Source organism: Schistocerca serialis, chromosome 1, assembly GCF_023864345.2.
Source record: "Schistocerca serialis cubense isolate TAMUIC-IGC-003099 chromosome 1, iqSchSeri2.2, whole genome shotgun sequence".
Lineage (NCBI taxonomy): Eukaryota > Metazoa > Arthropoda > Insecta > Orthoptera > Acrididae > Schistocerca > Schistocerca serialis.
Genome location: NC_064638.1, coordinates 1064791659 through 1064815185, shown reverse-complemented (window position 1 = coordinate 1064815185; position 23527 = coordinate 1064791659). Strand labels below are relative to the sequence as shown.

At 36.6% G+C, this 23527-nt stretch overlaps 2 protein-coding genes across 3 annotated transcripts in view; one reads left to right on the top strand and one right to left on the bottom strand.

The window, feature by feature from the left end:
- LOC126415753 (mitogen-activated protein kinase kinase kinase 4) overlaps nt 1–23527 on the bottom strand; it is a 212394-nt gene that overhangs the window by 7012 nt on the left and 181855 nt on the right. The gene's annotated exons all lie outside the window — the stretch shown is intronic.
- On the top strand, nt 215–17393 carry LOC126415779 (angiopoietin-related protein 7-like). The gene is made up of 9 exons (XM_050083456.1): nt 215–466; nt 889–1040; nt 2652–2845; nt 5228–5381; nt 9224–9503; nt 9591–9722; nt 9804–9936; nt 10010–10136; nt 16952–17393. The coding sequence occupies exons 1-9, from the start codon at nt 230–232 to the stop codon at nt 17265–17267; spliced, it is 1725 nt and encodes a 574-aa protein (XP_049939413.1). The 5' UTR covers nt 215–229; the 3' UTR covers nt 17268–17393.

Below are 23527 nucleotides of genomic sequence, written 5' to 3'. Positions count from 1 at the left end.
ACTGGTACACTAGAGGACTTACAAAAAAGAAGAAAATTGTAACAGATAAATATGAAACTACATTGCAAGAGTACTACCACAATACAAAAACTTGAGCAGGCAGATGTTGTGTGACAAAAACAGGGAACATGAGAGCACGGCAAGTCCCATGGAAAAATAAAGAATGACCTGACAGCAAAAAATGTGTCTGCCATATGTTTCAGTAATGCATGCCGCTATATAACAGGCAATGTCACAGTACTTTCTCAGTTGTTTGATAACAGCAAAACACAAGAGCACAAATCTGCCGATGGAGATGAATGTAATCTTTTCCCTCTTGTGGTTTAGCTGCTTTATTTCTTATACATGTTCTGCTAATCATGAGACTACAACAGAAGGAAACTTGGAAACAACGGTTAAAGTGCGCAATAGACGAAAACTGCCAAGGGCACGGGACACTTTAGGAAGATTTACAAATGCGACTGAGGTGGGTTTTCATGTCAATACGTACATTATTGCTTAAAGTATGAGGTCAATTATCTATCATTAGAGCAGGTCATCAGATTGAGGGCTAGTACCAGCAGACAACAACAAAAGTATGACCTTTCATTCAAGTCTTTATAGTCCATTGTTTGATTCAAGAAACGAATTCTGTCACTTCTCACTGATGCTAGAAACATATAAATCACCTACTGTAGTTATTCTTTCACTCAAATTGTATTTTGATTTGCATAAGAAATGCTTCACACTGCTGATGTAATAAATTAAGGTTAACAATAACTGACTCTCCTTGTAGAAAATGTAAATAAAAGAACTTTGAGATTAGTTTGGTTAATGCCATTCCAACATTTCAAATATTATGTTTTGTTGCTATTACCACATTTTTTTCAAGACCGAACAATGTTTTAGATGTACAATGAAAATGATGCCAGTGAAAATAGTGAGAAAGAAAACAATGCGATGCAAAATACATTACTACTTCAGAGACTACAAGATCGTCTTACAGCTGTTTTGACCATGGAGGAACAGATTCTAAGGAAAACAGAAACAATTGAATACCGGTAATTCATTACATTTAATATTATTTATTAATTACAGTTAAGTAAATTACATTTGTACATAGCTTTAAGTAAAATGAATAGTTGGAGCACAGAAGTTTACTTCAGAACAGGAGCTAATATTGTCGTAAGCTAAAAAGCTCATCTCATATCTTGTAAGTGCAAATTTTGGATCTGAAACTTGCTTTGTGAGTATGGAATGAAGTTAACCCAATACTACTTTCATGTCCCACTGGAAGAACTTATTACCAGTTTGGGGAATGAATAGGAAGAGGGCAAAGTGATATACTGACAAGAGTCAGTTATTCATTTATTCAGTCACATCCTATGTTCTGTAAGTAGAACATGAAGCCCGAGTCTTCTGAGATACTAAATGAGTGAAACTGTATATTAACAGGCATTGCAGGTCTCTCCAGTATACTAACAACCAATTACAATTAGTGCTAATCTACTCAAAAGAACTACTTCTTGATTACTATTTCCTAACACATTATAAATCAGGATATTATGTACATTACTTGCAAAGGATATACTGTGAACAATGCCACACTTCTTGTTACAATATTCAGATGTCATTTTCATCTACTACATAACTACTGATTTTACAGAACTTGTGTAATATGATGAACATTACAGCTAACTGAAACTTATATCTCCAAGCCAAATAGTCTGATAATCTTAATAAAAATGGTTCAGTATTCTCTTGCTTTATTTTTAATGATAATACAGCAACAACAGAAACCTTCAATCAGGAAGGTCAGCTGGGAATTTCAATTCCATTTTAATATGAAAATGAGTCCAGTGCTTTGGCCATTTTATTGCCAAACTCGATCACAAATGTTCTCTTTATCTGGTTAGGACAATAATTCTTCCCAAAATCTGACTTTATGTCTTGTATAGATAGGAAAAATTATTCACAATGTTTTTGTCAGAATTTCCAAAAAAAAAAGATACACAAACAACCCAGAGTACAACACAAGCTGAATAAGTTGTCTTGACTAGCACAGGCATTTTTCAGAAATATTGTGCAAGAGTTCAAAATTTGTGGGATCTGTTCATCATCCTCAGTGCTTTTCTTTCTATAATGGACAAAGTTTAAAACAAATAATATATTTCAACATATTGGGAAACAAAGAAAGTCTTACTAGAGCTCCACTGCTGAACTTCCACGTATGCTCCAAGCAATATATTTAGCATTAAGGTAGGTAGGCAGATCTTGACAGGAATTCACTCACAATTCTTATATTTCCCTTCTACCACTTCCTGATGATTCCAAGTTTCAGTACTTCCAATTAATAACAATTCCACATTTTTGTGTCACTCAAGATATTTCTTTTTCTATCTTCTTAGCTTCCTGGGCATAAAACACGCTATCATTTGAAGGCTAATACATAAACAGCAATAAAACTACTACAGATTTTGATCTGATATGAAAGGTAGAAGTTGATGAGCAGCTTCACAAATTCCAGTGTCACATGTTTATCACACAATCAGTATGAAATGAACTGCCACTGATATAGCTAGTTAATATATAACACAAAATGTGATACAAAGCCTATTCCACCAGCATACATCCTTCTCTGTATTGACCAATCAGAAGACCATTTATTTCAGGCTAACAAAGTTAGAGGTGCAGATGCAGGAAAAGAGTGAAAGTGTGAAGTCAGAACTCCGGGAAGTAAGTCGAAGAGTACAACAACTTGATTGGCAGAGCAGTAAAATTGATTCAGTTCTTGAATCTATAAAAATGGATACAAGTGCCCTGAACCAAGGACAAGAACATCTGCGAGGGATGTTCTCAGAAACAAGTAAGAATCAGCATGAACATGTGTGTCAAATATATATTCTGGGAATTGGTAATCCACATAGCACGCAGCAATTGGTAAACCATGAATGAAATAAAATATTCCTTGATTTGGTTGCTTACTATAGAGTATAGTGCTTCAACCACATGTAAGAACATGCAAAGTAAACCAGAAATACCAATGTTTTATTTACAAATCTAATGAAAATGTTATGATAGTGTCAGAGTGAATGGGATATGTGATTTACATATTAGATCACTAGCCTATTTGGTACTTTCTCATCTTTCTTTCAATAAAATTTTTCTGTACATGAAAAGTAAATTACTTGCTTTTACTGGAAGCACAAGTTAAAATTCTCATCTATAGGAACTTGAATTTTAACTTCTCAATTTAATCTCATGTTGACAGACCATGATCTGGAGTCATCAAAATGAATGGTACACTCATCTTAAAATACCACTTCTTTGGGAGGTACCATCAAAACTTCACAGTAATAGACCCAGTTTTTGCCACCTAACAATGTTTTTCACACTCAATGATACTTAGTTTCAAATTATTTCTTTGTATCCGGCACACAGTTTTCATCTGCCAGGAAGTTTCATATCAGCGCATACTCCACTGCAGAGTGAAAATCTCATTCTTCTTCCTCGTCCTCGCTCTTGTAGTTCTTTTCCCACTCTCTCATGACTTTCCCACTCTCTCATGACCTCAGAACATAAGGCAAAGGTATAAATTATATTTTTCTTCTTATCTTTCCAGAACTACTTCATGCATTGGCTGATGGCCTGCCTCTGCTTATTTGACATCATCTTGCTAGATTGTGATTTTTGTTGTTGGATGGGAAATTTCACAGTACTGATCAGTTCCCTTGTCCTGTATAGTGCCTTCTGTGATGTTAAGTTTTCTCAAGTCCCTTTTTGTCTCTTCCACCCATTCTGTGATATTTTTTTAATTTGGAAATTAAATTAATTTTTTTGTTAGCTTGTTGTCTTTCATTCTGTAAATATGGCCATTAATCAATCTCTTGTGATTGTTTCTATGCTTCCATATTGATCTTCATTTCTCTTCTTCATCCAGTTGTTAACTTTGTTCTTTTGTGGTCCTAAAATTTATCTGAGTCCTTTCCTTTCTTTCTTTTCCAGTTCTTCTTATTCACCCCTTTTATTCTGATCACCCCTGCTATTCATTGTTAGGCATTCAGATCCGCAAAGTGTTTCTGGTTTCATTATAGTTGTGTAGTGTTTAATTTTTTGCCTGGAATGATACTGACCTTTTATTAAATTGGTTTCAGGTGAGTTTGTATGCTACTTCCATTTTCTTCAATCTATCTTTACTTGTGGTGTTATCTAACTTATTCGATTGTGTCCATTCTCCCAAATACTTAATCACTCTTTTGATGTCTCTGTGTTGTATTTGTCTATACTTATACTTATATCTGTTGTTTTTATGTTCAATGGGTGAATTGTTTTTATCATTATCTTTGCATCCTTTTCGTCCTTAGAAATTACTGCAATATCGTTAGCAAAAGCGAGACATTTCACCTGAAATCTTCTTCTTCCTTGAAACTTCCTGGCAGATGAAAACTGTGTGCCGGACCGAGACTCGAACTCTGGACCTTGCCTTTCGCGGGCAAGTTCTCTACCCACTGAGCTACCCAAGCTTGGGTAGCTCAGTTGGTAGAGCACTTGCCCGCAAAAGGCAAGGTCCCGAGTTCGAGTCTTGGTCCGGCACACAGTTTTCATCTGCCAGGAAGTTTCATATCAGCGCACACTCCACTGCAGAGTGAAAATCTCATTCTTCTTCCTCGTCCTCGCTCTTGTAGTTCTTTATCCCACTCTCTCATGACCTTGTCTAAGACCAGACTGAAGAGAACTGGTGAGAGACACCTGTGTTAATTCTGAAGGGTTCGGAAGCTTCCCGTACAAGTTCTTTCTGTTCAATTAATTGTCTAGCGATATTATCGATACATGCTTCTTCCAGTGCTAGGAAATACTAATAATGTAGACTGTGGCCACTGAACACTTAAACAGAGTATTTCAAAGCCAAACACTGATTATGACGAGATCAAGAAAAACAAAGGGTATACAAAAGACTCATGAGAATAATAACAAATTGAGAACAAGAAATATGCATATTTTCATATTATGCGTAGACTGAATTTCTCTCTTTCTCAACAGCATTCATCATATAAATTAATGGCACAGACTACATGACTGAGTGCTTACTGTTTGATGGTAATCTGCGTTTTGTTTTTTTCCCCCCTTCTTTTATTTCTTTTCTTTATTTGCATTTCATCATACATAATTTTTAGTATTACTTCCTCAATTTCTTTATGGGAAAATCTGAATATCCATACTAAAAATTCATATTTTATGTCAACATCAGGAAGCAGAGCAATAAATGCAGCAGAAACAAGATCAGACAATCAGCTAAGCATTGTTCGAACTTCCATTCTCAGTATCCTGGGAATAGTGAAAAACTTACAGAATGTTGCGGTTAACACACAGAGAAACTTCACAACATTAATCAATGCAACAAAGTAAGTATTTTCTTTGTAATAATTACTATAGTGTGCTATAACCATCAGTTTATGGCAGATCTCCAAAATGGTACACTGTTGTAACCAATTTGGAAACTTTTACTGAAAATATTCATGAAACCATACAAAAACGGCTGCCTTCTACTCATTTTATTCCATGTATTAATCCTCTTCCTAAATGTTTCTTCATTGCAGACCCATTCTCAATAAAAATTGCCTGACACATTTCATTGAACATCTAACAAAGTGTGGTCACCAGGCGTGGGATCGACTTTTGAAGCCACCCATACCATGGTGTTCAGTTATGTTCCTAGGTTTCACACCCTAAAGCTATTCACTAATGTGAGCCCTTTGATGAAAATGAGTTGAGTGTTGCACTAGCACACGGTAGTTAACAAGTTTATTCCACGTGGCAGCACAGATAATGGTTAAGGCTTATGACTGATATGCTGAAGGTGGTGGGTTCTAATCCTGTTTGATGCTTTTAAATTTTTATGTTAAATCTTTACTGAACAACAATTAATTAATTTTAATTCAATTAACTAGTTCAAATGTAATTTTATATTTCTAATCAGTTACTCTATCGTTTCAATAATTATATTAACTTTTTTACTTGCTCTCCTTTTTTCTTTCTATCATTCTTTTTCATTTGGAATAATTGTCCACGTAATTTTAATTATTTTTATTTACCTACTGTAATGTTTAATAGTTTGAAAATGTCGATCCACCCACCAAACAACAAAAGGTGAAATAATATATCAGTATTTATATTTGTTGTGCAATAGTAAAGAAAATTAATTTTTTGTTGTGCAATTTACTTTTCTTTCTGAGTGATAACAATCATTATGTAAACATTTAAAACATAAATTCTATTTACACTATGGACAAAATAATGCAGATAAAGATTTAAATGAAAGAAAGGATTGCATAAATAAAATGAGGAATAGAAATAGTGACGAAAGTAACATGGACAAAAATATAAAATGACAAAAACTAAAGAAATTAAAGAAAAGTTGATACAAAAAGGTAATTAACATGGACAAAGATTATAAACAAAAATGGGTTATTGGTAGAAAAAATGAAGCAAATAAAGTTAAAATGGGGATTAGAATGATGCAGCAAAGGATTAAAAATTAAAAATTAAAAAAAATAAATAAAAAAAAACAACATTTGAACAAATTACATGAACAAAATATAATGATGAAAGCCATTTCAATAAACATTTATGATTAAGAATTTAAAATGCATGTCACAGGACTCGACCCATCGCTTTCAGTACGTCAGTAACATATCTTAATCACTGCACTAAGTTGTCACTCAGAACAAACCTCTTAATTACACTGAGGTGACAAAAGTCATGGGATAATGATAAGCACATATACAGATGGTGGTAGTATCATGTATACGAGATATAAAAAGGCAGTGTATTGGAGGACCCGTCAGTTGTACTTAGTGATTCACACGAAAATGTTTCCGACATGATTATGGCTGCACAACAGGAATTAACAGACCTTGAACATGGAATAGTAGTTGGAACTAGATGCATGAGACATTCCATTTTGGAAGTCATTACAGAATTCAACATATTGAGATGCACAACGTCTAGGTTGTGCCGAAAATACCAGATTTTGGGCATTACTTCTCACCACGAACAATGCAGCGCCTGGTAGCCTTCACTTAGCAACTGACAGCAGCGACGTTTGCATAGAGCTGTCAGTGCTAACTAACAGACAAGCAACACTGTGTGAAAAAAACACAGAAATCAATGCAGGTCATATGATGAACTTATCCATTATGAGAGTGTAGCAAAATTTAGCATTAATGGGCTATAGCAACAGACAACTAATGCGAGTGCCTTTGCTAAAAGCACAACATTGCCTGCAGCACCTCTCCTGGGCTTGTGACTATACTGATTGGACCCTAGATGACTGGAAAACCATGGCCTGGTCAGATGAGTCCCAATTTCAGTTGGTAAGAGACGATGGCAGGGTTTGAATGTGACACAGGCCCTATGAAGTCATGGATCCAAGTTCTCAACAACACACTGTGCAAACTGGTAGTGGCTCCATTAAACTGTGAGCTGTGTTTGCATGGATAAACTGGGTCCAACTGAACCAATCACTGACTGGAAACGGTTATATTCAGCTAGTTGGAGACATTTGCAGCCATTCATGGACTTCATGTTCCCAAACAACAATGGAATTTTTATGGATGACAATACATCATGTCACTGGGCCACAATTGTTCGTGATTGGTTTGAAGAACATTCTGTATAATTTAAGCAAATTGTCTGGCCACCCAGATCCCTGACATGAATCCAACGAACACTTATGGGACATATTGGTTGGTTAGTTCTTGCACAAAACCCTGATCTGGCAACACTTTTGCAATTATGGACAGCTACTGAGGTAGCATGGCTCATTATTTCTGCTGGGGGCTTCCAATGACTTATTGCGTCCGTACCCATGTTGAGTTGCTGCATTACCCTGGGTAAAAGGAGGTTTGACACAATATAAGGAGGTATCCCACAACTTGTCACCTCAGTGTATAATGCTGTAACATACCATGTAAATTCCTCCTCCCCCCCCCCCCCCCCCCAAATCAATTACTTGCACAAACAATGGCCCACTTCGGTGAATGGCTTCAGGAGGTGATACCTGGGAAACTAAAGTACAACACAATACAGAGGGTTTCACTCCCGGGAACCACTCCTCCTAAAAGATGATAAGCAGTCCCCCCCCCCACCTCCCCCCGTTCTTTGCAACGAAATGAAAGTAACAAACGAGCACTAGCAACATAGGGGATGGAAGATCAGCTAATACTTATTTGCCAATAGCTAGTTACACTTGGCTGTTCTATATCAAATATTGTAAATCTTAAAAACTGTACACTTTGAGTACCTGCTAGAAGAAGTAATGGAAACAGATATTTCAATCTGGAAGTATGTCCCAGAAACAGACCAGTATTTTATAATTACGAAGAGACATGATGTTCAGGCAGTGCTTACCTTCCGGATGCACAATTACTGTACTTTCATAAAAACAATTGAAGCAGAAAATAATAATCATACTTTCCAGAAATACAGAGTGCTTCTTCAGTGAGAAAAGACAGATTTGCTGAGGAAGGATCACAAGGGGTGGAGGGGGCACAGGACTCTAAAATCCTACATTGAGAGGAACCCACCTGTCAACAACAGCAATTGGTGAAGTATTTTATTATGCTAATTCTTTAAGTGCAGGCTCTTGATTTTCTGACTCACTGTTACATTAGTACACCATTACACTAATTCGCACTGTTTCTCTCTGATTAGGCTAATTGTTATCCTCTTTGTTAACGTCACTATTCCAAATTTTCCATTGTAGTTTCTACCTCATTCCTGTTTCCACTGTATAAGGTTTAATTTTCATCTCAACTGCTTCTTACTGTACTGTGGCATGACTCTTAAGGCAGTTGCAGTTTCCTCATTTTACAACTTTAATCCCTCTTTCAGGTGTTCTATTTCTCCAAGCAATAACCTAGAATGCAGCTTTGTACACTGTCTTTCTTTAGATGGTCATTTGTACAGTGAGCATCTCTATCAACACATATACCTAGATTTTTTTTTAAATTTTGATGTTGTTGAATGAACTTTTCAAATCTCTTCCTATAAGCGTCTTAGCTTCATTTCATTATTTTCTTCTTCTTCTTCTTCTTCTTCTGATAGTAAATGTGCACTTAGCTAAAAATCACTTGTCTAACAGCTTTGAAAACTAAACACCCTTTATCATCCTTAACTACTTGCTTTCCCTATACAATAGCAAAAAAACAATAGAATGTATCTAACAGTAAGATCATAATTTCAGATCATTATCTTCAATAAGCACCAAATTGGCTACAAAGCAAGATATTCATTCTGCTACCATGGAAATAAGACAGGATTCTTTTATCTCTCCTTTGATGAGAGAACAATTTACTCCACACATGAAACTGCAAGCTGAAGAAGATGAACAACTCCCTGAAGATTGCAAAGCATTGCAGCAATATGGTAACAATATTTCTGGGGTGTATAAAATAAAGCCAAAATTATCCACAAAAGGCTTCTTTGTCTACTGTGATCAAGAAACCCACAATGGAGGTTGGACAGTATGTAGCATTACCAGCAAATGTTTTTAATGAACTACTGCTATGCAATGTTTATGAATTAAAAACTAACACACTGATTCCATTCAGGTTATCCAAAATCGGTATGAAGGTTCTGTAGAGTTCTTTCGGAACTGGCATGACTATAAATATGGATTTGGGAACTTAGCTGGAGAATTCTGGCTGGGACTGGAAAAAATACATATATTATCCAATGATGTGGTAAATTAAAAATTTAGAAGTACATAATGACGTGATCAATCATGTTTTTATGGCCAGTATTAATTTGTTTGCATTTTCCAGATACATGAACTATTAATTGAAATGCACGATTTCACACTCACTAAGACGTACGCCCTCTACTCTGCATTTTCTGTTGGAACAGAACTTGAAGGCTATCCAATCTCTATACTTGGAGACTATGATGGAGATGCAGGTATCAAGACTAAGTAAGATATAGTACCTATAATCCAATATACGACAGAACTTATGGATATGAACTTTTCCAGGTGATTCACTTATTTATCACGCTGGAATGAAGTTCTCTACTTATGACATGGATCACGACAACTGGTCTGATGGAAATTGTGCTGAGTCTCACACTGGAGCTTGGTGGTATAATGGATGCGATACAAGGTGGAAATAACAGTAGCTACATTATTCCTACTACTATTATTGCTGTTTTTTCTACATACAGTATCTGCCCAGCTTTTACAGTTCTTGAATTGGCTTGTTCTCAGTTGTTAGAAATTGGAATATATCCATAAGATAAGGTGTATGTGTGACCAGAAATCACCCTTTGTCGTCAAATAATACTTCAGCACAGAGTCATTGTTGAATCACTATCTTAAATTTCTAATTTTGAGAGAATCAACATTCATATTAATAGCAAGACACACCATTATAAATAATTCTTGATTTAAATTACAGGTGACTATTCAGCTGAAACTTCCTGGTATATTAAAGCTGTGTGCTAGACCAGGATTTCAATCCAGGCCTTTGTCCTTTGCAGTCAACAGCTCTACTAAATGAGTTATCTGAGGACGACTCACGATCCATCATGCTCAGGTAGCTCAGTTGGTGGAGCACTCACCTGCAAAAAGCAAAGGTCCTGGTTTCAAGTCACAGGCTGGAACACAGTTTTTATCTGCTGGGAAGTTTTGTATCAGCATACACTACGCTGCAGAATGAAAATTTCATTCTCACTATTCATCTGTCCACTCTGTATGGTTAGTCTTATCCTTCATAAGTACTCTGCACAAAGAAAAATTTGCTGTGTCCCAATCTTTCTGAAACTATCTGAAAAACGTGCATGCATGGTATTCGTTTATTTCTGTTAATAGTTCACAGTAAACTTTTACTGAAAATTTTTATTTCTGACTTTCCATCACAATTATAAAATCCTTCTGTTGCTTAGCAGTTCCATTCCCAAACCTCACTGCAAGACCGAGTCTCAATTTATATTTTTTAATTGTTTCATAGAATATGTACCTTCTGCATTTATGTCAGTTTTCACCCTCATTACTGTGACACTGAATTATCTCACTGGCTCTTTCTCATTTTCTATCACAATAAGTCAACCAACCAGCAACTGCTCTTCATTTTGCTTCTGAGGAACTTTACATTTATATTTACCATTACAAGGGAATAACAGATGTTGCTCAGCTATATCATCAATATGAAAGTGAAAGATGATAAAGAGTTCCAAGTAAACTGTTCATACAAAGGCAAAGCACTGCTACAAATGTCCCATAATTTGTCCCCCCCCCCCCCCCCCCCCTCCTCCTCCTCCTCACAATTCTCTGGTGTGCACTTTTCTGTGAAATGTGTTTGCTTATTATATATCTGTGATATTAAATCAAAGATGTTCCCAGTCACAATAAATTCATCAATACAGAAAACTGCCAGTTGCAAATAAATAATCTTTCCTGGATAGCTTCACTTCAATTTGAACTTCTGTGACAATAGCCTGCCTGTTGTCATACAGAGTGTTCTGAAATTTCTGTTGCAAACTTCTAGGGCTTGTAGAGGATAGTGAGTACATAATATTTTGAATAGGAACCCTTGTCTGGAAACATCATTCAATAACACTACAGAGCATCAAGGTTATAGATTCTACCACCTGTAAGTATGTGTATGTGCAGGGCGATTCCATGACGATGTTACAAACTTTCTAGGATGATGGTGAAGGATGAATGTAGCAATTTGAGATAAGGGTCCCTGTACCGGGAACAAATGAAAGTTTACTGAAAACGATTCTGATACCTCTGACAGTTAAATATATGTACTGATATTGTTGATGCTAAGACTGTAAGGTAGGCAACTTTCAAAGGTCATAGTATGGACCAAAATAAAGAAAATAAAGAAAAAATTGCCAGTAAACATGGGCTCAGAAATAAATACAATAAGAGCTATGGGCAGTTGTTCATCTTCGCTACTGTGACACACACCTTGCTATTTAACAAGTGCTCATAGCTCTTAAGGTATGTGTTTCAGAGCCCATGTTTACTAGGCATCTTTTCATTGTTTTGGTCCATACTACCGCCCATGAAAGTTGCCGACCCTACAATCCTAGCAACACCAGTACCAGTAAATGTATTCCACTGACACAGGTATCAGAATGGCTTTGGCTTATAACTTTCAACTCATTCGTTTTCGGTCCAGGAACCCTTACCTCAAATTGCGCACATTTACAGACATCGGCGCCTATAACTTTGATGTTCTGTATCATTGTTAGATGATGCTTCCAGAAAAGGGTTCCTATTCTCACTCCACTTTACAAGTCCTAGATGCTTGTAATAGGAATTTTCAAACACTCTGCACAGAGTTTAAGGACAATGTTAAAGTTTGTTTTTGTGCATCATACGCAAAATAAGCAAAAAATTAATAAAAAAAAAAAGATGCACACGATGGTTTCAGTGAGCATCAGAGGTGATCTCAGATGCTCCAAATCTTGGGTACTTTCAGCAGCAATAATTACATTCGGGGAACTGAAGATTAATATTTTCAACATTTTGCAGCCCTCTCAGCAACTGCATAAATGTTAATTATAAATGAACAAGAGACTCAGTTGCAATGCTTACCTAGATTTACCTAGGTTTCAAGTGGGATAACCCAACTTTCTTCAGAATAAAATGAACTATGATTTGTCCATAATGGACAATGTCAAAAACTAAAAACTATAATGTAGCAATACATCCTCATATTGCAAAAACTTATCTAGGAAACAGCCTCGGCCCCACTTCGTGACCGCAATATGGCAGCAACGGATGTTATACTGGAACTGGCTATATCTTCAAGAGTGCATGCGCAATAGTGTGTCATGCGTACTTGTTAACACTGGTACCAACATGTACTCCCAAACTTAAATTTTTTTTGAATAACCAGGTGCTGCTAACGAAGTTGGAGATGGCATGTGTGGTTCGACATTTGCTGAACACTTAGTGCAAACAGCTCACACATCCAACTCTCCAGATAATATTCTGGCTCTTACATTGCGAAGTGAAGGGTGCGAGGTTGGCTATTTTGGAAGAAATACAAATTTTTAAACACTGACTATATGACAAAAATAACTTTCTTAACGACCAGCTGTAGCTGCGGAACAAAAAAAGTTTTTTTTAGGTTTTCAACTGTTATTCCATCTGCCATAATTTTAGGGAGTAATCATTATATCCTTGCCAACATGTTTTTAGCACTCCCATTTGCTGAATAGCTGGGATTAGCTGGTAGGAAACGTATATGTCAATTTCGTTAGCCGCACCTGGTTATTCAAAAAATTTTAAGTTTAGGAGTACATGTCGGTACCAGTGTTAACAAGTATGCATGACACTATCACACATGCGCTCTCGAGGGTGTAGCCAGTTCCAGTACAACATCCGTTGCTGCTGTACTGTGGTCACGAGGTGGGGCCAAGGCTGTTTCCCAGATAAGTTTTTGCAATATGACGATGTATTACTATAATATAGTTTTTAGTTTTTGATGTCCAACATGGAGAAATCGTAGTTCCTTTTATTCTGAAGAAGGTTGGGTTATCCCAACTGAAACGCAGGTAAATCTAGGTAAACATTGCAACTGAGGCTGTTGTTAATTTATAAGAAACTGAAATGCTGCAGTATTCTGCATGTGACATTTCTGGACCATTACTCCAATAGGACATACTCATATGATGCAAGTGATGTTCAAGATATATAATCACTTATTCCTGTCATTTACCCCCCCCCCCCTCCCCCAAACACCTCTGGGATCTTCTCAATAGCAATTCTACCATGGTACTCATCTCAAAACCAATACAACTCTGTACTCTGAAAAAAATTCCCTGAAATGATACATTTTCAAAGCTTGTTCAATATAATGCATTTGACACACCATATGAAAGCATCATGAGAAACTGGAAGTGTAACATTCTTTTACTGCTTTGTATGTTTTATTATTTTTTCACAGGTCACACAAAAACTAAAATTTCAATCATTTAATTATGAGGGTTGCAATTTCACAGATAGCAGTGTATGACTGAAGCTGAAAAATGCAGCACTGAAATTCCTTTCAAGCAGAAAAATGAAAGTGTTCTCACATGATACCACACTAAACTATAACTTATTAATTAGCAGCCATGTGAAGATTATGATTTTGACATGTCCATAGATATGAGTGATACATAACCCATCAATCATTTTCACTGGTCACTGAACACTTGAAGTCACAAGTTTCAAAGGCAGCCTTACCATACCACCCATCATAGTTCTTGCTCTTGTTGACAGCACTGATGTAAAATATGACCTATGCATCCTGTCAGTACCACAACAAAGTATAGTTGCAGCACTGATAAATCATATGTATAATGGGAAGTGTTAACTGTGAGGGCACAAACATGTCCTCTATTTTTTCATGCAGATATTGCCCCGAATGTTAGATTCATACAACAAATATCAATGAGAATGAACTGTGACAGACAAGTGCCAGTTTCTGAGCATATTACAGAACACAGTAGCTGGTAAACATCACTCTAAGACCATCCAGCCAAAGGCAGAAGATAAACCCAAAGCATTTCTGCCATTCTGAGAGCGATCTCAAGTGAGACTGGGCACATACAATGTAAATGTAGAATTAGAATAGTATTCTGAACTTTGTGGAAAACTACGGATTTGCTGCATCCATTCCATCCTTTAAACCCTCCAAATATATGAACACGAAAGAAAACAACACGAGTCCATCTTAAAGGATAAAAATGACAACATTTACAATATCATCATCTGTGTCTTAATCCCCCCCTCCGCACTCACAAAACCTGCACTCTACTCTTCATATTTACCATAAATAATTAGTTACACTACCCTGACATTCCCCAAATGAACAATGGATTGACGTCATTTACAAATATACCGACACACCAATAGCTTTTACACCCTGACAGCTCGAAACTATGTATATATCAATTAATGGCACAAAAAAATGAAAACAATCAATTTTTGACAAAATAATATAATTAGATAGATAAAAAAATCTACTTACCAAGTGGCGGCAGAATACACACATAAAAGGAGGTTATAATTAGGCAAGCTTTCAGAGCCAGTGGCTCCTCCTTCAGACAGAAGGGTCGAAGGGGAAAGAAGACTGGTGAAAGAAAAGGAATGGAGAGGTCTACAAAAAAGGGGTAGATTTTGGGAAAGTCACCCAGAACTGCAAGTCAGGAGAGACTTACCAGAGGCGATGAAGAAAAGTCTGTCTGTCTCATCGTCTCTGGTAAGTCTCCCCTGACCTGCCGTTCTGGATGACCTTCCTGAAACCTTCCACGTTTCCTAAACCTCTCCATTCCTTTTCCTTCATCTCTCTTTCTTCCCCTTCAACCCTTCTGCCTGAAGAAGGAGCACTGCCACCGAAAACTTGCCTAATTAGAACCTTTTATGTGTGTGTTCTGCCGCCACTTGTTGAGTAGATTTTTTAATATATCTAATTACATTTTTTTGTCAATTAAAGGTATAAGTATTATATCTATCTCCTTACTTTAAAGCATAAGCAATGTACTACTCCAACCTTAGCTTAATTATAACATGTAACGGATATAATCTTAATAACCTCCAGATCTGAAAAACTTTACTCTCCTTCAATCTTTCCTTCCTTCCAACGTTCTTATTTGAAAATTATCTCTCTCCCCCCCCTCATTTTATAATTTACGTGAATTAATTTAGTTATTTGCATTTTTCTGTGGATATTTTCCCAATGAATAATAACTTGCCTAAATCACAAAACTCATAGATCTTGCCTAAATAAAACAAGCTGTTTGTGCCCTATGCCATCCTAATACTACATCTATCTCTTTGTATTGTTAAGAGTGTAAGTAAATCTTAATGCATATCTTTAACTCAGTACCAATGTATAACTTCAGCATTTACTTAATTATAACAAATAACAGATGCAAGTTTAACAAACTCACAACTCTAGCACATACGAAACTAAGCTCTCTTTCTTGCAATCCTTTTATCTTCTATCTCTGAGCCCCAGCCAAAATTGTTATTTATGTATAATTTTACCACAGTTGGGAACATAATTGATCCACTTCAGTTTCATAACATGTCACCCGATTACATACACGAGAACAAAAGTTAAGCTATATAAACTGGACAGGAAAGGACTCCTACTACTCGAAATATTTACTCCAAGATATGTAATCGATAACTCGTCCACAGATCTCCACAATGCTTTGCATCTTACTGTAAAATAATAAAATTGTTTACTATAAGTTATTTGTACTTTGAAAGATTGCTTCTGTTTTTGATGTATGTTCTTTCGACCTAGCAGTTTCCAGACACCATCTTTGTTTACAAAACTTAACAGTTTATATGTGATGTAGAACAGAGAAAGGAGCTTGTGACCACTTGAAGTATTCCACTTACATTTACGTTTTAGTCAAAAACCTCCCCAAAACCATGTCCTGAAATAGTGTTTTGTTTCTCCACTAGACAGTGCCAGTGTCAGAGGTTATACCAAAGACAGAACACAACATAGGTGTCATATTAACACATACAAATCCACCTAATGGTGGACGTTTAAATCATTGAAATGTGTTGTGGATATAAACAAACAGTGACTGGAAAGTAAACTACTTCTTTCATTCAATATCAATAACACTCAAATTAAAATGTGAACATTTTAAGTTAAACTGACTTATCTTCCCTTCAGTGTTTGTAAAACTTAGAATTTTTTTACTGTTTCCCTTTTGTTATATGCTGGAAAACGATTTTTAAAAATTTCAAAGCTAGAGATTCATCTGCCCCCTCCCTTTCTTTAATGTCAATTTTAGTCCAGTTGCTGGTAACTAACAACTCCCATCTTAACTATTTTTAGAATAGTATACATACAATTTATTATATTTTATGGATAAAGATAACAACAACAACAACAACAACAATAATAATAATAGTATAACAGTAATAATAATGCTTTTCTTTCATTAGCAATCTGAATGGGCGTTATCTTGGTGGTGAAGTGCAAAGCACTCATGAATACCAAGGAATGTACTGGTATGACTGGCATGGCCCAAGCTACTCACTGATGAAGACACGAATCTCAATTAGACCAAATCCAAAAGCATACATTTATGTGAAAAATAATGGAACACAATCACAGCTCAAAAAACTTAAAAATAGAAAGCATGGATCACAAGGAGAAAAGCTGAAGATAACAGAATCTAATGCAGCTAATGAAACTGAATCTCTGGATGAAAACAGTCATCATTCAACTAGCAAAATATCTGACCAAGAATCAAAATGAATAAAATAAAACTCAATCTACTCTGAACAAGTGTAACATTCCAGTTCAATAACTGGATCGTTAATGGGATAATGAAATGTATTGTAGCTTGCAAAACTGAAATAAAGAAACCATAAACATGCAAAAGCCTACCAAAACAGAAACCAATTGCTAACTTTGTGATTCTTTGACTTTGCTAGTTCTTTAGCTGTTTTATAGTTTTCACTAGGCAGAAGTACTGCACCTCATTCTTTTTTACTTGTAGTACATGTTTTGTTATGATTACTTAAATTTCAAGGAAATATTTTTTTCATTCTTTACATAACTATTAAACAATGGAAAATCCAAGACGGAATGTAACAATATTATGAGAAGGAAAGTTGATACTCACCATATAGCGGAGATGCTGAGTCACAGTAGGCACAACAAAAAGATTTTCACACTTAAAGCTTTCAGCCCAAGGCCTTTGTCAACAATAGGCAAATATATGCGCGCACACGAGCACGCGCAGGCGCAGGCACACACAGGCAAACGCAACTCACACACACGACTGCAGTCCCAGGCAACTGAAACCACACTGCGAGCAGCAGCACCAGTGCATGATGGGAGTGGCGACTGGGTGGGGGAAAGGAGAGGCTGGGGCAGGGAAGGGGAGGGATAGTATAGTGGGGCTGGCGGACAGTGAAGTGCTGCAAGTTGGGTGACGGGTAGGGGAGAGATGGACAGAGGGGGGATTATTTATTTTTTCTATTTCTCTCTATATCTCTCCTTTTCTGCTACTCTCCCCCCCCACCCCCCCCCCCCCCACCTCTCCCCTGCCTGCCGCCCAACCTGCAGCACTTCATTGTCTGCCATCCCCAGCATACTATCCCTCCCCTCCCCTCCCCTCCCCGCCCCAGCCTAGACCTTTCCCCCATCCAGTCGCCACTCCCATCATGCACTTGTGCTGCTGCTCACAGTGTGGTTTTAGTTGCCTAGGACTGCAGTCGTGTGTGAGAGTTGTGTTTGTGTAAGTGTGTGTGTGTGTGTGTGTGTGTGTGTGTGTGTGTGTGTGTGTGTGTGTGTCTATTGTTGGCAAAGGCCATTGCCGAAAGCTTTAAGTGTGAAAATTTTTTTGTTGTGCCTATCTGCAACTCAGCACCTCTGCTGTATGGTGAGTAGCAGCCTTCCTTATCACAATATTGTTTAAGTAACTATTGTTATACATTCTTTAACCCTTCGGTGGGCATGCCTTTCATACTTCCATGAGTCGGCGCATTGTGGCTTTTACTCCACAATTAGTGTTACATTTTTAACCTAAGGAAAAATAATCTTTATATAATCGCCAGTTACATTTTATTGGAGAAAACACAACATAACATTACATGGCTCTATAAAAATAATCTTTTATTTATTTGTTGCCTTCACAATTGTCTATTATTGTCATTGCAATTTATAACAAGCTGATATTCTTTACTGCCTTCATTGTTCTTTTGATTATATCACTTAATTGCAGTGATTCATGTGACAAGAAAGTAACAAGGGAAGATGTTATGAAATAATGGAGCATTCATAAACTCCCACTCATGTTAATGCTTGTGAATAAATTAGTCAACTTCCATCTGCAGCTCACTTTCACATTTCACACATTTTGTATCTGTGACACTATGTTTCTTGCATTTCATACATACTGTTTTGGTTCTGTTGTTTCTATGTCTGCCACATATGTAACAGATTTCAGGTTTTGTTGGCTCCTTGGTCTTCTCTTCTTTGTGCCTATGGTATACTCGGTGAAGAACGTGTGAATATCCTTGGGAAGTGTCTAAAGTAACGCTTGTTGATTCAAATGTTCTTCCATTAGGTCCAGAGCAAGATGTTTCAAAAAAATTTGTCTTCTTTCTTTATTACTAGGATTGTTGAATTTGAAAATAATGTTTGCATTTATCCCAGCAATTTCTAGATATCTATAGAAAAGTTCAAGTAGCCATCGTCGCGTTATTCTGGAAGTACTGTAGGATGAGCACATCTGATCTACAGTGTCAACTTCTCCTTTGGTAGTATTGTAGTCCAAATTCACTCTAGATTTCTTAGTCTCTCGATTCATTTCATTTGTGCCGTGCATTGTCGATAAAAAAAATCACAACTTCATTCTTTCTAGGAACAGCCGAGACCATAAAATACCATCTTGAAAACCGAAGAGGCATGACTGAACTTCTCGGGTTTTATTTGCATAGAATTCTTGAGGTAGTAGTGGTGACATCTGTTGAGAATAACAAATACATATCTGGACATGGACGCAACTGTAACACTATCTGTGATACTAACAGAAGACCACATCTTGCGGCTAACTGCCGGAGGCGCGCCCACCAAAGGGTTAACAGAGGGGAAAATGAAAATGTCTTCTTTTTTTATTTTTGCCGTATGGGTCAGAAACATGGGGAAAAAATCTGAACTTAAACAGAAAGTAGCATATAGTTTTAGTGTGCTCAGATTGCTGTGCCTGCACAGGGTACCACACAGGTATGTATTATAAGAGAAGTATAACTGTAAGGAGGAGCTGTATTTTAATCTTGCCAAACTGAACAATTTTGCAAGAGAAAAACAGTGAGATGGTTGATAAGAGAAAACTGTTAAATAGATTCTAGACTGAACCTCAGTCAGGAGATGAGATACACTGAAGCCACTGAAATGTTGTATGAAAAGAAATCAATAAAAAATCTGATTTCTGCAATTTATTTTATTGAAATGACAGTAAGGATATAGAAGAATTCATGGCCAACAGGTAGGAACATCTGACATGGAAAGTGTGTTACTGTCATAATGCAAATAAAGTTTTTCTGCCCTATGTGGTGTAACACAGGAAAGAGTACAAAACCCTCCTCCTATCACACAGCTGAAGAGGGTACAGTATTAAGAAAAAACACACCAACATAACTGTCATCTTTCTGAAACCTTATAGATCACTTAATCACTTATTGACACACAACAAAACATTGCTTCAAATTTATTTATTTCCTTCTCACCTATTTGAAAACTAAGCTGATTATTCAAATATAATTATACAATGTACACTTTCACAGCTAGTGTTTACCTCAGTTAAAACTTCCACAGTGATCAGGCATGGTTGATGTAAGGAGGTATATGGAAGGGTATAAACACCTATATTATTCTGCAATCGTTACCTCCCTGACAGTAATATAATTAGCAAACAAGGAAAAATTGCTTATGTTGAATAATGAATTATCATGAAATTCCTGCACAAAAAAGCCCTGAAATCAAGAAAGACATTGGTCTGAATTCAAGCACAGCTTTGGAATCTTATTCCAATACTAGAAGGGAAGCACAATCTATTTTACAGATATGTAATCAGGTTCAGTCTTCTTTGCATAATCTGTAGACAATTTTACAGATATCTCATCAGGTTCAATTGTCTTTCTTTTGTTGCATATTTTAATTGATTTTATCTGTCAGTTCAGTGTTAATATGATGATTGAAAGGACAAACCATATTACGTACGATCTTCTGCAATGAAACAATTCTGAGGGGCGGCGGGGAGAGGGGGGGGGGGGGGGGGGGGGCAGGTCACTCAGGCACCAGGTTGAGAGGGGACACTCCTACCGTGATAAAGGCTTGCTATCACATCTGATGCATTTGCCACAGTAGCAGCATATAAGAAAATCTAAAATTGCTGTTATATAACTAAATAAAACAGTGTTTACAAAATGCACACTGTGCCTCCAATCAGCATAGATTTCAGAGTATCTAGCCATTACCAATGTGACAGTCATGTTCGAAGGGGGGCGGGGCGGGGGGTTATAAATAAATAAAGAAAGATATAACAAAAGCCTGTAGAACACAACAGACTCGTGCTGATAATCATCATTAAGAATGACTACAGAATAAATACCTTTGTCTACTGAATTCAACTCATTTGTTCTGAAACACAAAAATTGTACATAAGCAAGGGCAGGAAAACTAGTTATATTTTTAGCTTATTTTATAGTTCTTTTTTGTAAAATTTTGATGTTTTTTGTAAAATTTTGATGTTTTTTGTTGCCAAATTTGGTGTTATTTTCAGATGGATTATTTTTCAATTATGTTCTTTGTTTTTGTTATATTTCACCATTTCTAAGTCTTATTTTGCAAAATTAATTTACCTAACAATTGCGTAATACAGTACTTATTGAAATCACACGTCTCAATTGGATCATCTATATTTAAAAAACTACTTTAGTTCATTCACATTAACACCAACTAATTAAAAACAAGTAAGTCTATATCCAAACAATATTGGAAGTTTTACAAACTACAGCATTCCTGTAACTTCAAATTTCTATTCAGAGACAATATGCTGTCAATTCTTTAATACAGGGTGTTCCATTTATCTTGACCATCTCAAAGTAACTTTTTGTCCAGAAGCAACATAAAAATGTATCAAGCATTTTTAGCTTTTATCAGGATACTAAGCAGCATCATTTCATCTCGTGTAACTTTGTTCGTTACAAAGGTATGAACAGAAGTGTGTCTTTTTTAAACAGCAACCTGCATTTTTTATTTGGTAACCCTTTTCCCATCTTCAAGACCTGTTCACAAATGTAATGCAGTGTATAGTTCATATAAACATGATGTCGTTAAAAATGTAACACAAAACTGACTTTTGACTGTCCTGTACAACCTCACAGTGAAAGTACCTGGGGTATTGTAACTTGTCCACTTGCTGGAGTTGACAGAGGGGGGAGGGGGGGGGGGGGACCTACACACACTAGGAAAATGCATGTCAGTCATTCAGACAATCATCTTCAATTGACGATTTATATGAGTATGATGTACAGCAATAATGAGAAGGCAGAAATGTTACTTGTCTAAGGAGAGCATAAGTTAGCAGAACAGTAATTGCAATAATGTGAGAAAGTAGGTTTCTGTAGGCTATCAATCTCTCTAGAGTTTCTCTGCCTGAGTGGCGTTATGCCTGATTTCAAACATAATCAAAAAAAAGTAACGATTATGAAGTTTTTAATCAAGGACTGCACTTACTGTGCACAGCATAATGTTTAAAAGTTCTGCAGTACTGTACTCCTCATACCTTTACCCTGAACAAGAAAGCATTATTGCAATTTCTGTTCTGATAACTTACATTCTTCATGGATGGGCAGCATCTCTACCTTCTGTTCATTGTTACACGGTCTACTCTTCCCCATCGATGCGCAAGCCGCTTAAGTGGCATCACATCAAAAGACTTCCACCCGGCGTAGGGAGTCAAAGTCGGTTTTGTGTCGGTTTTTTAACAACGTCATGTTTACATGAATGTTGCCTTGTGGTACATTTCTGAGCAGGTTGATGAAGGAAGTTGATAAAAAAACATAGGATGCTATTTTTTTTAAAAAGAGACAACCTGCTGTCCATATTTTGTAATGAATCAGGTTACAAGAGAGGAAATTACGATGATAGCTAAACAATTGCTTGACACTTTTTTTTTTTTTTTTTTGCTCCTGGACAAAAAGTTATTTGCGGTGGTCAAGATAAATGAGACAATCTGTGTATTGTGAAAACTGCCACTCTGAGTCTACATTCGAACATGGAAGCCAAATCGCCTTCAGTACAACAGCAGACTTTTGACAATGTCCATATTTTCCACTGGCATGAAAAACTGCTATTTAATTAAATTCTGAAGGGATTTGTATTGTTACCGAACGTCTACACTACAGGGATCTGTCATTCCACGTATACATAACAAGCTCTTTGCCAGGTCATCATCATGATCATCATCTTAAAGTTGAAACTAGAACCTACTGCTGTAAACACAGACCTTCATGTATCTGTGACCATAAGAGCTGACAGCCTAGTTCAAAGATGCCACCCAACACTTTTCACAAGCACAATGCGTTTTGCTGTTTCCTTCACCTGTACCTAAGAACTTCTCTTCATGCTTTTCATCAGTCTGCTAGTTTCATCACTAAAAATTCCTTTGCCCATAATAATGAATCTGCCTTCAAATTATTTTAAACAGGAAAAAGAGTTAACAGTTTTACCCGAAGATGTCTTATTTCCCAAAACTTTTGTTTTTTACAGTAAACTGTATCAAACACAATTTATTTTGGAGAGGGCTTTTATTTTCCACATCAATGAAACTGCATATTTTCCTAACACATAAACATAAACATGACAACTGCTGAAAACAGCATTTCAGTTTCAAAAACACACAAAGCGACATGGCACCTGGTTAGTTTGCTTCTATCAACCAATCACCACAGAACAAGCGACATCGTGCAAATGTGTTTCTGGGGGTACAAGAGAACACTCCG

What these genes read in the sequence shown, in the direction of transcription:
- LOC126415779 (XM_050083456.1), top strand. Translation starts at nt 230, where the DNA reads ATGTCACAGTACTTTCTCAGTTGTTTGATAACAGCAAAACACAAGAGC. An exon ending in ACATTAATCAATGCAACAAA is followed by an intron (nt 5,382 to 9,223) that starts GTAAGTATTTTC and finishes TCATAATTTCAG; the next exon opens with ATCATTATCTTCAATAAGCA. An exon ending in AGACTATGATGGAGATGCAG is followed by an intron (nt 9,937 to 10,009) that starts GTATCAAGACTA and finishes GAACTTTTCCAG; the next exon opens with GTGATTCACTTATTTATCAC.